General features: G+C 42.9%; 1 protein-coding gene across 2 annotated transcripts; it reads left to right on the top strand.

Moving 5' to 3' along the window:
• The first annotated feature begins 288 nt into the window (after positions 1 to 288).
• On the top strand, positions 289 to 9,564 carry LOC117000025 (regulator of G-protein signaling 18-like). 2 transcript variants are annotated; one of them, XM_033067307.2, is made up of 5 exons: positions 289 to 548; positions 1,226 to 1,327; positions 3,742 to 3,803; positions 4,839 to 5,005; positions 7,298 to 9,564. In XM_033067307.2, exons 1-5 carry the CDS (start codon positions 436 to 438, stop codon positions 7,550 to 7,552), a joined length of 699 nt encoding a protein of 232 aa, XP_032923198.1. In that variant the 5' UTR covers positions 289 to 435; the 3' UTR covers positions 7,553 to 9,564. The 2 variants fall into 2 exon arrangements, with proteins under 2 accessions (XP_032923198.1, XP_032923197.1); XM_033067306.2 differs by having other exon boundaries at positions 3,739 to 3,803.
• The last annotated feature ends 6,047 nt before the right edge of the window (positions 9,565 to 15,611 follow it).

The raw sequence follows: 15,611 nt of genomic DNA, 5'->3' as shown, positions 1-15,611 counted from the left end.
ATTTCAGGTAACCATCTCAAGCCCAGTTTCTTCTAAGTTATAACTAAAATCTTAATTTCTTTAAGATTAGTGTTTCACTGGGAGCTGAAGATCAGGCTTTGTGTTGTTCCAAGTGACATCCCTGTGACTCAGGTGGATTTTAGGGGGCTGTGCAGGTGTTTGGGAGCAGGGGCTGGTGTCACCCACAGGAGCAGAGCAGAGCTGAGCGAGCAGCCGCGCTCGGGGCTGCGGTTTGGAGCTGCAGTGTCACTTCCCCAAGTGACAAGGGCACAGCCACCCTCAGAGCCTGGCGTGGGCACGGCTGCAGTGCCACTGCAGAGCCAGCTCCTGCTCTGGGCACAGGGCTGGGCTGGCCAGCAGCATGTGAGAGCCTGGGCCAGCACACAGAGGGGCCAGCAGCCCAGGGATCCTGCCCCAACCTTCTCTGGGAGCAGGATGGAGAACCCGCTTCTCTTATTCCCCCAACTCAACATTTCTGCTTCCAAGGACAAAGCCTATTACAAAAAAACAATGATTAAGGAAGAGCCACACAAGGCAAGCAAGGCTGGGTGAGTGTTTGGGTGATGCTGACCCTCTGAGAGTTCTATTTGTGGGGGTGAATTTAGGGCAAAGCTAATTTCATTTTGGGTGAGAGCTCCTGAACTGCGATCCTGGGCATTGTATGTGCAAAGTTTTAACTCCTTAAGAAAACTTATCTCAAAGGACTCTTGTTTGCTTTTTTAATTACTTAATTAATTAATTTTTTTACATCAAGAAACAAGTAAAATTAATGATCTAAAAATACTAAGAAAGAGAGGTTGCAGGAAGTTCTGAGAAATGCTTTTTTAAAGGCTGAATATGATCCGGGAAAGCTTTTTTCACAAATTTCAAGCGACAGGAAGCAATACTTCCTTTTTTTCTTTGTGAAACATTAAAAGTAGAAGGCGCTGAGCCAACTGTTTGTGTTCTCTAATGGGAAGTTTGGCCCCTTCATTTTCGAAATAAATTAAAAAGATGCTGAAAATGAAAGGATTTCCATTTTTCTTTGCCAGTGCTTCACATGTAAATTTGTGCTAAGCTACAAAGAAAAAACCATTAATGTGAATAACATATATAGGGAGAAGTAACACCAACATTACTGCAAGTGAAAATAGGAAGATCCATCATGCAGAAGCAGAGAACGCTTGAGGGGGAAAAACCAACTTTCTGCAATGTTTCTTGAAAAGCTTCTCTGAATCTGTCCTAGAGCTAAGCAGAAGAGAAACAGGCTGAGCCTGCTCCTGCAGAAACCTGAATTCCACGAAGGGGATCACCTTGGCAAACCTGGGAGCTTGACAAAAGCAGCAAGGTAAGCTCTGTAAAGGGCTGAGTGGGCTGGGGGTTCCTCCCCTGTGTGACTCAGGATGTTTCCTGTAGCTGTGTGTGCATTCAGAGTCTCAATTTGGGAAGATACCGGTGCACCCCAAGCACGCAAACACTGCAGAACTGCCTGCTGTGCACTGAGCTGATCAGCAGGGTTCCCTCACCACTGGTCCCCAACCCTTGCAGAGAGGTTTAAACCTTGTGCCAGCAACCTTGGTGGGAGTGAGCAGAGCAACAATTACTGTACAGAGCAATAATCAACTCAGAAATGCAGGAAAACCACACAGCTCCCGGCAAAGCAGGTTTTCCAAAACTTCTGTGATGTACAAATGCCACACTCAGTATTTAACACTCATTTAACAGGTGTGTTAAATACTGAATGCAGAGCTCCTCAGCAATTGGTTGAACACTTGTCTCCAAAACTCGAACACTCTGGTAGTATTGTCCCTGGTATTTACCATAAAGATGCAGGGCACAATCCTGGGTTTACTGAAGAGTTTAATTCCTCTCTTCGATGGGGTACCAGGATCTCACTGATATATTAAGAATTGCATTTGTAGGTCCTCAATGAGAAGAAGGAATATGTAGAATTCTGCAGCACCATGGCCTAAAAATTGTCCCATCTTTCCACCTTTCTTTCTTGCTGGTCTTTATACTTGGATTAAAGTGACAATTACATTTGTCAAAAATGGCCAAAAAAACCCCAAACAAAAAAATATTACTCTTTTTCAGATAGTAAACGAGATGATTGTTTGAAACTTATTAAGTGATTTACTTATCTTATATGATTTCCATTTTTCACACAGAGTTACTGAAAGAAGTAGAATTTAATGAAACACTGCAGATGGAAATTGGGGTAATAGTAGAAAAGTTAATTAATCTGTTATTTTAAAAGTCAATTTTTAGTTTAAATGTTTATTCATTAGTTTAAATTAGTTTCTTCTCATATTCAGAAAGTGGCAAAGCTGAACAGGGCTTGGTTTCTGCCTGTTATTGCACAAGCTCACTGCTGCACTCAGGTGTTGGGGTCTGTGAGGCTCCCAGGTTGTTGCAGATTCTGAAGGAAAAGCAGAAACTTGCAGGAGGAGTTTCCAAGCCCAGCAAAGATCCTCTACAGCATTCCCTGCTTTGTGGGCTGAGGGTGTGCTCTGAAGTCATAAGGCTTTGTCTCTCACTGTGACCAAAATAATTCCTGTACTTACATCACTCTACTTTTTGTAATTCTCATAACTCTGTAAGGGAGTGAGGTCTCATTTTCCCTGACTCCAGAATCCCTCTGCTTTCCTGAATTTAATTTCTCCAGCCTTTGTACCTCTCCTCACAAACTATTTTCCTCTCCCTAGCTAAAATTTTCATTCCTGCAAGCAATGACTACAGCTGTGAAACACATGACCTCTATTAAAATTGGGGAAAAAGAAAAAATAAAAATTCCTCCTGTTGAGTTTTGCGCAAACCCATTACTGGCTTAAATTCCATCCCAAAGAGATTGGAATTTCCTTTCAGCTAAACTTCACATGCCTATAGGTTCTGCCAAGGGACCCAAAAGTGTAAATTAGCAAGCCTTGTTGAGGAAGTGGGATCACATTCCAGAAATGTTCAGTCCATAAGAAGTTGATCTGACTAACTAATCCTGGACCAGTCCCTCATTGGTACTTTTAGTGTCCTGTGATTTGCCCTGGAATGAAAATGGTTCTAAATATACATATCCAGAGCAACTGATAAAAATTGCTTTTTTTTTTTTTTTTTTTTCCTTTCTTTGCTGTTTCCTAGAAGAGATTATTTGAAATTCAATGAAACACGTGCAGCTTGACACACTTGATGAAGAGTATGGGGAGTTCTATGAATGAGGCACAGTGTCTCAGAATAGCAGGGCATTTGAGATGCCTGTGGTAGACAAACCAGACTACATGTGCTATTACCTTGTAAGACTGACACCTAAACCATATTGCAAGAATTTTGTCTTCAGGCTACAGAATTCTGTGTATTTTATTAAAAGCAGGCTGTGGTAACAGCCTCAGAGTGAGCATATTCAAAACCACATCTCTGTTGAGTATCTCAAGTTTGAATAGCTGACAAGACCTGCTTCCTTTGTGACTTTTACCATGCTGCATGGTCTCAATTCCCTCAGAGATTAGTAGGGCAACACAAACACCACAGCAAAAAAACCTCTGCTTTTATAAACAGAGAAAAGAAGTATAGCTCTGCAGGAAAAACATGTCAGGGAAGAGTTACAGGAAATGTTCCTGGGGTCCCTAAGAGAATGCTGTCCCTCTGTGGGTGATCTGAGGAAAGGCTTTGTGGGACAGCCCTGAGCCCCAGTGGTAGCAGATGAAGTGTGGCACATTTCCTCAATGCACACTGTGAACAATCCTTCAAAACTCCCTTCTGTTTCCTAAGCAGTGTGTCTCCTGAAGAAGCAGTGAAGTGGGGAGAGTCCTTTGACAAGCTGCTTTCTGAGAAAGGTCAGTAGTTTTTTTCTTTCTCCATGCAGACTGTTAGGATGGAAAGTTGATGGTAAAGGATGGAAAATGATGAATTCAGTTATGCCCTTGGCAGTTATCTAAACTAGGTATGATGAGTCATTTATAGCAGCATGTGCCTCCTGCTCTCCGTCTTCTTAGGCTAGAGCTTGCTGTCAACTTGTGAAAATAGTTCAAAATAATTTTTGAGTTGGGTGTTTTATTGAACAAAGTAATACAGCAGACTGCAAAGAATTTCCTTCAGTAAACAGGAGCATTTAATCTGAATATTGCTCCAATATTCCTGGCTGCCTATGTTCCATGTAGTTAAGAAAAGACTTTGTCACTCCTGACAGAGTTTGTTTGTAAGGCAGTGGCTGGATCCAAGCTGGCCATGCTTTGAGAGGCCCTGCTGCTCCCACAATTATCACAATTATCAAAAGCACATATGTTCCTGCCTTCATTTGGGAGGGGCACACGTTTCAGCCTCGGGGCTGGACACTGTGTGCTTTTCAAATCTGCTCCTTCAACAGCTCACATCCACACAATTGCATTGCTCCCACAGATGAAGTGTGCTTGGAAAGAAAATATCCTCAGCACAACCACAGCAGGATAAAGCAAATGACAGAGATGCTGAAACTCACCCATTTTAAACTGCTGCTGAAGAATAGTTTACTTATGAGTAAAGAGTCAAATCGTCTTCTGATCAATCTAAATTCATATTCAGCTGGATTAAAGTCCACCACTTCAACATACTCCCACATGTTTTGCTTAATGTTTTTTCTAAATTTACGAGATCTTGGTAGCATTTTTTTACTGATGCTGAGAATTCTGTAATGAGAGCTGCAGGATCAAAATGGAGAAACTGCACTTATTTCAAAACACTTATGCATTTTAAGATAATTATCTGTAACGTGGTATTATTCCAAGGGAGCAAAACATATTTTACTACTTTGCACAGACTCTTTGAAAGAGTAACTGTCTGATGAGGATTTTTTATTTATGCTTTTTAATGAAATTCAACTTTCCCTTTTGTAGCTGGGCTGGATGCCTTCACAAAGTTCCTGAAAACTGAGTTCAGCGAGGAGAACATCGAGTTCTGGATAGCCTGCGAGGATTACAAGAAAAGCAAAAGTGCACATGAGCTCCTGCCAAAAGCCAAGACCATTTTTGAAACATTCATACAGAAAGATGCTCCAAAAGAGGTAAAGACCTTCCTCTAATACACAGCCTTTGATTGACACAACTGCATCTGGGGAAATCTGTTTTTGAGAAGTGCTTCAAGAACTAATCCTGCAGCCCCCTGTCATAAGAATTCCATAAAAGTCAAAGCTCTGGAAGGAGCACAGCCTTGCCCTGATTGACTCCCTCTCCCTGTTCCACCCTCCACCCCCAATTGTATATCCTTGGTATGTTGCTGCCAGCACAGAGCCACGTTGATATGACAATCCTTACCAACACTAAGGCCTTTTTTTAGTATCCTAAGACTGAAAAAGGTTTTCATATTTCCAGCTTCTCCATTTTACTGAAGTGCGTTAGAAAGAATTTGTAAACGAACAAAATAATTTTTTTTTTGCCTGCTCTAAGAAGGAGATGAATAGGTTGCGAGATTATCAACTTCTCAGTGAAATCAGCCTCTTGAATAGGTCTTTTGGGCTTACAGTTTGCTGTAATTCTATCACATTTGAGCAGATCAAGTATGTCCCTTGCCAGTACTGTACTCTTTTTATTTGCCAGAATAGCAGAAGTTAAACACTAACTTCTGCTTCCTTGTAACGAGGGTGAAAAAAGTGTAATTCTCATTTTAGTGAAAGGATTGCAAAGTGGTGCAGTTTCCACTGCAATTCCCATAGATGGCATTAGGATTCAGATCTGCTTTTCCTGGGAAATTCCCACTTTAAGGACTTTTGTTCCCTTTCATTCCTTTCCCTGCTGCATGCCTTTGGGGGGAAGCAGCCCTGGGCAGGCAACAAGTGCTGGCACTGTCAGTGCTGGGGACTGATGGAAGAAAAGAGATGAGCAGGGGAAAGCTGCGGAGGGGACAGGGCAGGGGAGCCATGGGTCCATAACAATTTCTCTCTGTGCCATGCTTGAGTTTGGTGCAGGCAGCCTTGGGGCTGTGGCTCACCCTGGACAATTGGCTTTGGTGATTTCCTGCCTTGGGTTCAGCTGAGACCACACAGCTCTGGAGCTTGCACCTCTCCTCTCTCCTTGACCAGCAGAACACTTTTACACACAATTTTCTGAGCCTGTGCTTCCATGGGGTCATAACATTTTGGACGAGTGGACCCTTCTCTGATCACTCCTTGTTCTTCAGCTCTTAGATCTAGACTATTTGTTCCAACTAGTTGTATGGCAATGACATGAACCTCTCAGGAAGGAAAAGAAAAACATTATAGAAATCACCTTTTGACTTTTTATATATTTTATCTTACTTTTCAAAATAACGTGCCTGAATTGGTGCCGGTCACATAATTAAAATTCTCATACTATAAAATATTTCCCAGGATGAATGCAGCAGCACATGGAGTAAATAGTCATTTTGATTTGCTTTCCCAATCTAAAGCCTCCAGAGACCCATCTAAATGAAAACAAACAAACAAACAAACAAACAAACAAACAAACAAACAAAAAAAGAATTTTCTCACCTTCCTACTACACAGAAACCAGAAACTTTAATTATTCACTAATGTCATCTCATTAGAACAAGTTCTACTTCAATCCTAAATGAGAGCAGGGGAGATCTGCAATAGTCTGATATTGCAAAGCTGGGAAGCTGCAACTATACAATGATCGCTGTTAAAGAGTTACTTCTAGTCAAATGTCAGAGTTCATCTTCTGTTTCACCAGTGGTATCAAGGGTGCACTTGTGGAGACTTTCTGAGAGCCATCACTGAAGGTGCACACAGCAATTCTGTTGTGCTAATACCCTGTTGTATGGGGGATTCGAGATCCTCTTGATGCCTTGAGAGGCTACTAGAACAGAGGCTGGACAGAGTTAAAGGAATAAAGCAGGGATTTATCAAAAGCCCTTCAAAGGATTCACCTTGGGCAGTGCCAGAGCCCAGCTGTGGCTACACCCAAGGTGGGCTCAGAGTCAGGAGCTCTCACACTTTTATAAGTTTGGGTCCATTCCCATATTGGGGTTCATTGTCCAATTCCAGCTCCAGGTTCTGCAGTCCCACCCTCCCAGATTCTCTCCTCCATTCCCTGTTGTTTGCACTTTTTGGGGCTGAAGCTGCAGCGGTGTCCTTGGTTCTGGGGCTGGAAAAGGATTGTTTTGTGTGCCTGAGCTGGGAGGAGAACTTGTAACACTTTGTGTGGAGTTCAGAGTCACACACTGATGCAGTACAGAATCTGGAAATGTGAAAGCTCAAACTTAAGGCATTGCTCTTACCAGGAAAGTCTTTCAGTAGTGTGCAGTGCCAGTGCTGTGGATAACAACACAGGAAATGCATGAATGCACACTAAACAATTCCCTTTCCCTCGTCCCCCAGGTGAACCTGGACTTTCACACCAGGGAGGTGACGAGCCGGAGCATGGGGCAGCCTGAGCGCAGCACGTTCGAGGCGGCGCAGAGCACGGTGTACAGGCTGATGGAGCAGGACAGCTACCCTCGCTTCCTGAGGTCTGCTCCCTACCTGGGGCTGCTGCAGGGCCGGGCCCCCGCCCGTGCCCCCCTGCGCCGCCGCTCCCGCTCCTTCACCGTCAGCGACTTCAAGGGCGCGCGGCCCAACCCCACCCTGTGGTGACAGCACAGCCCAAATGTCTCCTCACGTGCCTTTTGATGTTATCCAACAGAGCTCCCACTCCTTCACTGCCAGTGATTTCCAGGGCATGCTGCTGGACTTCACCCCGTGGTGACAACAGAGCTCAAGTGTCTCCTCAAGTGCCATTTGATGTTATCCTATTGACCTCCTGCTCCTTCACTGCCAACGACTTCAGGGGCAGGCAGCCAAACTCCACCCTGTGCTGACAGCACAGCTCAAATGTCTCATTATATATATACACACACATATGTAATATTCGATGATATCCAACAGTGCTTCCGCTCCTTCACCATCAACAATTCCAGGGCACGTGGCCAGTCCTCACGCCATGGTGACAGCAGAACTCAAATATCTCATCAAGTGCCACTTGATGTTATCCAACAGAGCTTCCACTCCTTCACCATCAATGATTTCCAGGCTGCCAACCCAGACCTCACCCCGTGGTGACAACAAAGCTCAAATATCTCATAAAGCGCCATTTGATGTTATGCAACAGAGCTCCCATTCCTTCTCCGTCAATACTATGCAGGGTGTGTGGCCAGACCTCACCCTGTGGTGACAGCAGAGCTCCAATGCCTCATTATATACATATATATAATATATGATATTATCCAACAGAGCTCCCACTCCTTCACCACCAATGGTTTCCAGGGCAGGCTGCTGGAGCTCACCCCGTGGTGACAGCAGAGCTCAGCCCTCCTCCAGGCCAGCTCCCGCAGCAATGAGGGTGTGCTTCAAACCCCAAACCCTCAGCAGGTGTAACTAAGCAGTAAAGCAAAACAAAATGCACTCACACCAGGCCAGAGCCTGGAGCAGAGTCTCACTTTTGTAGAAAAGTAGGTGACTTTTGATTGGTGAGTCACAGCACGCAGAATTTTCCTATGAGAATTTTTTTTAAACTCAGGCAAAAGCTGTGATCATATTTGGGGGAAAAATTTGAATTCCTGCTTAAAAAAATGTCTCATAAAGTGCTATTTGATATTATCCAACATGTATCCTGGGCCTGTACTATTTAGGGCAGAGTTTCATCACAGTTAGAATCTCTGTATCCAGTCTTTGCACCTATTTATGCTTTTGCAATATTTCGTACGCTAAGCACAGAGAATTTGTGGTATTTTCTTATACTGTAAAACACAGAGGAACATTATTAGGTACAATGCAAAATTACATGAATTTTAACTATAGGCACAGCATAATTAAACCTATCATTAAAATGTAGCCATTGCCTATTTTAAGAGGAACATAAAAATACCTATTTAATTTTTTGGGGGCACATTTTTCTCTATTTTTAAGTTATGTTGTATATATTAGCTTTAGCATCAAATACACGTCTTCTGATTTTTTGCAACTAAATGAGCAGCAACAAAGGGCCAAGAATGCTATTTTAACACAATGTGTATCCTTAAATACCAGTTCATGTCTATGTATATATATATATGAAATATTTCTACTTTTATTTATAAATAGTTACAGTATACCAACTTTGTTACTAAACTTTGTTCTATTTATTTTTCTGCCTTTTATTTTGAAAATGTGCCTGAAAATTAACAGCTCTTGGACTCAGGCAAAGAACTTTCAGTTCCACTGGTCATTAACATCCTCTCTATGGGTTATAGAAGAGGAAGGAGAAATCTTTTTTATTTCTCTACTATCAAACACAGATATATATTTTTATAGTCAGCACACACAGTCATTCTGTCCTTTTCTTTCACAGCTGAAGCAGACACACCTCGAAGCTTGGGGCAGTTCTTAAAACCTTAAACATTGGTTCAGTTCAGGAAGGGGCTGCAGGATTTATCTGTAGCTATGACTGGTACATGAAGTTGCTTCTTGTGGAATTTAAGTTTTCTCCCTTTCCCTCCCCTTTCTGCAAGTGGTGAAGGAGAAGAGGTGCAGTTCCTGAGGATGGGACTTTGTGTTCATGGTTAATTTGGGATGCATATGAACTGCTGCCTCTGTCTGCTTTATTAACCTCCAATAAACCTGATCTGCTTAAACAGTTGTCAGGATCTGATTTATCATCAGTACATTGATGAGAAAGATGTGGAGACTTCACCTAGGGTTCAACTCTAGCTGCAGTCACTGCCACATTCATGAAATTAAAGTGCACAGAGATCCAAACCCACCTGGAAATGCTGCTGAGCATTTCCACAGTGACCCAGGAGCCACCCCCAAGCTCTTACCTTTACCTAGGGAGCAGAGAGGAAACATGTTTGGAATGATGAGCCCTGCTGGTTTATCATCATCCTCCCCTGACCTCAAAGCACCAGGCACAGGCTCTTTCTGCCAGTGGAAGCAGCCAGGACCTGGGCACAGGGATTTTGTCCCTGAGAGAATGGCCAGGGAGGCAGTGGGGTCACTCCCTGGAAGAGTTCCAGGGCTGTGCTGCTTAGGAGTGACTGGAAGTGGGGAAGGTTAATAGGGGGACTGGATCTTGAAGGTCTCTTCCAGCCCTGAGGATTCTGTGAGGAGGGACTCTCCAGTGCCACCAGCACTGTCTGAATGCCAGTTCTCAGGTATTTAAAATGTACATGTTCCTGTGGCATGTACTGGGATCCTTGCTGGAGGAAGGAGCAGGTTTGAGAACAGCCCCACCTGAGTGTTGGCACCAGGTTTGTTGCACACAGACATGGGACCTAGACACTTGCAGCTAAATTCTGCCCTGGTGTGATTATGGCCCCTCATACCAGCAGAGAATCCACATCTTGGATGGATTGCCATGAAGGAAAGAGATGAAAAAAATACATCAGTGTTCCAAAATCCAACCAAATGACAAATGTAGTACCCTGAGTAAGACATTTCCTTGCTAGCAAAAACCCAGCTGTTAGCCAGAAGGGTCTGCAATGTTAAATAGAAGTCAGCAGGTGCCCTTTATTTCATTTCACAGACACATGGAAAATTTTGCTTATCTCCAGGGAGGCCTTCCTCAAACCCATCAGTCTGCAGTAGTGACAGTGCTAGTCCCTCTTATGAGTTTTGTAATGAAAACAAACAAATAAGTTATTCCTGGTAGCTATTTATGTATGTGTGTTTTCCAAAGATAATTATGAACCCTTGCTAAATTTACAGCAGACTAATGCCATGGGAACTACTGTAAAAAAGAAAGCCAAGATAAACTGAGAGAAAGGAAAGCAAAGGACACAAAGATAAACCAAAATGACATAATTATCTGGCAAAAGGTTTTTTTTTTCTAGGAGGGGCTCCTTTCAGTGAGAGAAAATGAGCACTCTATTATTTAGTGCTATGCTGCAGTCCTGAAGATGAGCTAGGCGTGGATTCAGTACAAGTCTGGGATGCTGTTCCAGGATTGAGCAGACTCAGGCCTGGCCCTGCACAGATGTAATTACAGCACAGAGCTTAGGGCAGCACCAGAGAACACAGTCAGGCTGCTCCAGTTTGGCAGAATCCATGCACAGTTATGCAAATCCTCTCCTTGAGCTGCCCTCATGCAAACAGTACCTATACAAAGCCTCCTCATTGGAGATTGTTTCATGCAGCAGTTTTTCACATTTATATGTGCCATTAAGGGTTCAGCAAGAGCTCCCAAAATATTCCTCGTGCCAACACAATAACTTTCCCTACCAAACACTGCACTTTACTCCTTGCATAGGTGAAGCCTCAAGCCACAAAGCATGATGGAAGCAATCTGCTGGCTTGTGTGGCACTAAGGTTGCCTCCTGCTTCAACACTTCAGTCTAATTAGGTGCTTTAAATTGGCTGAATTGGGATCTGCTGCTCTCGGTTAACTCGAGGGAGGTGGAAATACACAGCACCAAATATCTTCTGCGGGTTGTGGATTTGGTATGGAACAAAAGACAACTGATTTTTCAGCTGACAAGAAGCGAGAATGAAATCTAAGATAAGGAATCTCAAAGAAGAAGACTGATTTCCATCTTCCAGTGAAGCAGGCACTCAGTAACATGGCTCTGTCATGCTTTTACATGGTACAACTTTTAAGTGACTCACCAACAGCAGATCATTTTCCTCTCCCCTTGTCCCCAGCTGCTCAGCCTGCCTTAATTAGCTGCTGCTTTGAATGCAGCTCCCTCTCCTTTCCACACAGGCTGCCAAAGACCTCAGCTGAGAAAAAATTGCAGAAAATCATCTTCCTCTCATCAGTGATTCATATGCTCGTGAATTTACGCCTTGCTCAGCTGCCTATCCCAGATCCCACTCTGTTCTTTGCATTTTAGTCAAATGCCTCCATCAAATGCCCTTTAAGCTCCTGTGTGGCTCTGTGCCAAAGACAAAAATGGATTTCCTCTACCCACCACCCAAGCTTGCTTCCATTTTTACTTTTTTCCTTGTTAATGTGTTGCTCTCTTCCATTTGTTGTGCCCTGATCACTTAGGGCTGGTCTCATAAAAGCTCTCTCTGCTTTAATACTTTTCTCTCTCCTTTCCTAAATAGAATCTGTTTGTGTAGCCTCCTCCTAATTCTCCCTTATGCTTTACAGGAAATTATCTGGACTCCCAGATTTACAATCTAGCCCCTACCATTGCCTTCTCCATGAAAGGTAACTAAGATTAACTAGTGAGAAACACAGTCCTACAATAGCCATTTGAGAGTTTTCAAGCAGGACAGAAGATAAGGCTGAAGCCTTAAGAAAGGACAACTCTGAACTCTCATTTCTTCACCATAAAATTTGCACATAATTAAGACACTCTGGTTTCTTCACAGCTTCGTGGCCCCATTTTAAATTTCTGCAGCTAATGCTATTCCAGTTTTTCCTGGTTACACATTTTCTTGAGAATTGTTTCCAGCTCTTTTCCAATGGAGGTTTGTGATTGTATAGCACTTGGAAACCCTGAATATGAGGAGCCCAGAGTGCTGTAAAATATTTTGACAGGTTGTTCTTGAAATCAAAGCACTTCACCTGAAGGGCACAGTTTGCTTGGGTGGAAAATAACAGCTCATTTTCTTACGCAAAACAACTCTGTGGCATACTGAAGGCACACAGGGTTATTCACAGGGAAAGAAATCAGCTATTTTGTGATTTGCCCCTGCTGTGCCATGCTGGGGGAAGGTGGGCATTTCCATAGTGCTGTGATTAAAGTGTATTTGCATCCCCATGGGACAGGTGTTTCCATGCTTGTGGGATGCCAGCAGTGCTTGGATCATGTTGGCTTCTCCCAACATAAGGGATGTACCCAAATCCCTGTGGGCTTTGTGCTCAGGGCAGCAGGACACCAACTCTTTGTTCTGCTGAGGTTACAAGCCAGCACTAGCCAAGCAAATCTCTGCATGGAATGGAATGGAATGAGCAGAGGCCAGGTGCTGAGGAGCATTAACACACTGCACCTGATCCAGGGAAACACCAGCACATCCTCTGGACAGCCTGAGCTTTTCTCACTTTGTGCTCAGGTGAGTACAAGGCAGCCCTTTTAGGAATATATGTGAGTGGAAATGGCTCCTTAGGTTAATAAACCAATGGTTGAATATGGAGCATTGCTTTAGACTGTCTGTTGTGATTTGTATCCAGGTCAGAGGGACAAAACATGACAGGTCTTGTGCTCCTCAACAGCCAATAGCTCTTCACAGAGGAAGATAATTCAGTGAAACTAATGCCTAAAGATAGCTAAACAATAAAAGGTGAGCATCAGTAAAAGTCAAGCTGAGAGCCTAAAAGCTCTGGAGATTTAAATACTTAATATATCAGGGCTCCTTAGCAAGTATTACAGGCAAAGTTGGGAATGTTCAGTCAGATCCACATTCCCTTTCCTAGAGTTTCAGCTCTCCCATGCCATCAGAGGCAGAGGACTCAGAAATCCATAGCCCAGTCCTCAGAGCTATTGGAAGGTTAAGCCTCAGGCCTGACAGATAAAGAGAAAAATACCCTGCAATTAGCTAATTAGCGGCTGGGTGACCCTGCAGCCCCAGCTGTGGAGAACTGAAGCTGTAACTGTGCGTCAGCTGGGGCCAGAGTCACAAAAAACTTAGCCTTAATTTTGTGTACAATTTCCAGCCCATCTCTACTGCATATTCACATTTCCTTCTGTTTGCTTGATGCTGTTTATCACAAATAGCCAACACACTTGCACAAGCAGCTGATGCACTTGTTTTAATACTAAGGCCACTTTCTCCTTGTGACATTTCAGTGAAATATCAGAGTTTCTTTCCAGACACTATAAAGTTCCAAGCAGAAGTACAGAGAAATACCAACCAGCTGGTTTCCATGGGAAGAAGTGGCTGTGCCTAACTTTGGTCAGTGAACTTATTTTCATTGCCCCAGTACAAATATCACAACAACTCTATTAACCTGCTGTGTGCCTGAAATGCTTTCAGCTTGCATAGCCTGAGCAGTCACTGACAGAATGTTGTGCAGTGATGAGAGTCCCTCACAGCTTCTTTGTGGTTTTGTGGGTGTTTTGGGGATTGTGAGCAGTACCCCATAAAATGCAGAAACAATCCAGCTCCATCCATCCTGTTATTGTGTGTGCTAGAATATTCCTGGGTTTTAGCATAGTCCTGTGGCTGCTGAGACTGACTTGAAAAATTCCCATTAGTCCTGGAAAATCTTGAAAAGGTGTTCATGTCTGCTCCATTCAGGTAACAGGCTACCAGGTAGAAATTTTAAAACCACATGTGTGGCACTATCTGGAATTTTGTTTTGAAATAAATGCATATAATCTATTGATGATATAAGATGATGATATTAATTAAAAATAGGCACAGGTCCTCAACCTTCCCTCTTGTAGTTTCACAGGAGTTAATGGAACTATGATATAACAATGGAACTAGGATATAACAATGATAATGTCTCTAAAAAAGCAAAATTATTCAATTTATGGTCACAGTTCTAAGGTGGGTAAAGAGGAGAACAACTGGGATTAGACACAGGGTGAACACTGAGAAATTAATTGAGCCAGCCAAGAATTGTGAGTTGCCTAATTCAGTGTCACCTCTGTTCTCCCAACTGGACTGACTTTTCTGGCATGACACTGTTAAAAAACTCAAATGATAGCTATTCACACTCTGCCTGGCCAGAAGCTCCACAGATAAATATCAGTTGGATTTTGTATTTTGTTTATTCCCTTTTACCAAAGCTCAAACCTGGGGCTGAATCTGGCACAAAGGATTTGATGCCAATGCAGATGCTGAAAGTTTTCTCCCCAGCTGTGAGATGCTGAGGTTGGTCTCGTTAGCACAATGCACTTTTGGTCCTCCCTGTACACAAGATGTACCCTGGAAATAAGAGTACACAAGATGTACTCTGGAAATAAGAGAAAAGAACCAATTAAGCAAAAGAAGAATCACGGCAGAAAATCAGGATGATAATTAACATTTCTGTTCTTCTGCTGTAATGTTCAGAAGCAAGCAGATGCAAAGCTAAGGAGTTACAGCAAGGATTCATATTTTGCTGCCAGGAATTTTTTTTAGTAATATGTGGGACTAAAAGGGCATCTTAGGTTGTCATTTCTACTGTTCTATTAACGAAGACAACAATGTAAAATAACCTCATAAATACATGAAGCTCTATCTCCAAAGTACAAAGCAATAGAGAGGGCAAAAAATTCTACTGGGAGACAATAAAAAAAATAACAGTTTGTGAAGCCTTATTCTGGTTTTCAGTCTGGATTTGTTCACTGGCTGCTTATATAAATTTTTTCTTTTGTCAATATAACCATTATGCTAAAATAAGTATTTTCTTTCATCAGGTTACCTCTCTGTATTCAGAGGGCAATCATAGCTCCTCTCTGCTTCCAATTTAGTCTTTCATTCTTCTCCTGCAAGACAGTTCCATTCTGCTGCTCATCCCAGTAATGAACCTCTCCATATCTGTTTCCATCTGAGTTCATCTTCCTGGACCCCAATTGACCAGATTCACTGGGGTTTTTTTTTTGTCCCATGTGAAGTTCATCAAATAGATTGGCCTGGAACTTGTTTACAGACCCACAAAAGGTAAGGGTAAGGAATAACCTCCTAACACTGCTGAGGGTGAAACAGGGCATGTGGTGCTTGGGTTTTTCTTTCTGACCTTAGGAGATGGACATGGCTAAAATAAGAAATGTTCTCAGGCAGGCAGGAGGCAGCTTTGCTC

This window comes from Catharus ustulatus, chromosome 9 (assembly GCF_009819885.2).
Source record: "Catharus ustulatus isolate bCatUst1 chromosome 9, bCatUst1.pri.v2, whole genome shotgun sequence".
Lineage (NCBI taxonomy): Eukaryota > Metazoa > Chordata > Aves > Passeriformes > Turdidae > Catharus > Catharus ustulatus.
Note: the sequence above shows the minus strand (reverse complement) of the source record. Positions and strands in the feature narration are given on the sequence as shown.

Coding starts and splice junctions, on each gene's coding strand:
- LOC117000025 (XM_033067306.2), top strand. CDS start 436: ATGGAGAACCCGCTTCTCTTATTCCCCCAACTCAACATTTCTGCTTCC. Junction 1,328..3,738: donor AGCTTGACAAAAGCAGCAAG/GTAAGCTCTGTA, acceptor CTGTTTCCTAAG/CAGTGTGTCTCCTGAAGAAG. Junction 5,006..7,297: donor AGAAAGATGCTCCAAAAGAG/GTAAAGACCTTC, acceptor CTCGTCCCCCAG/GTGAACCTGGACTTTCACAC.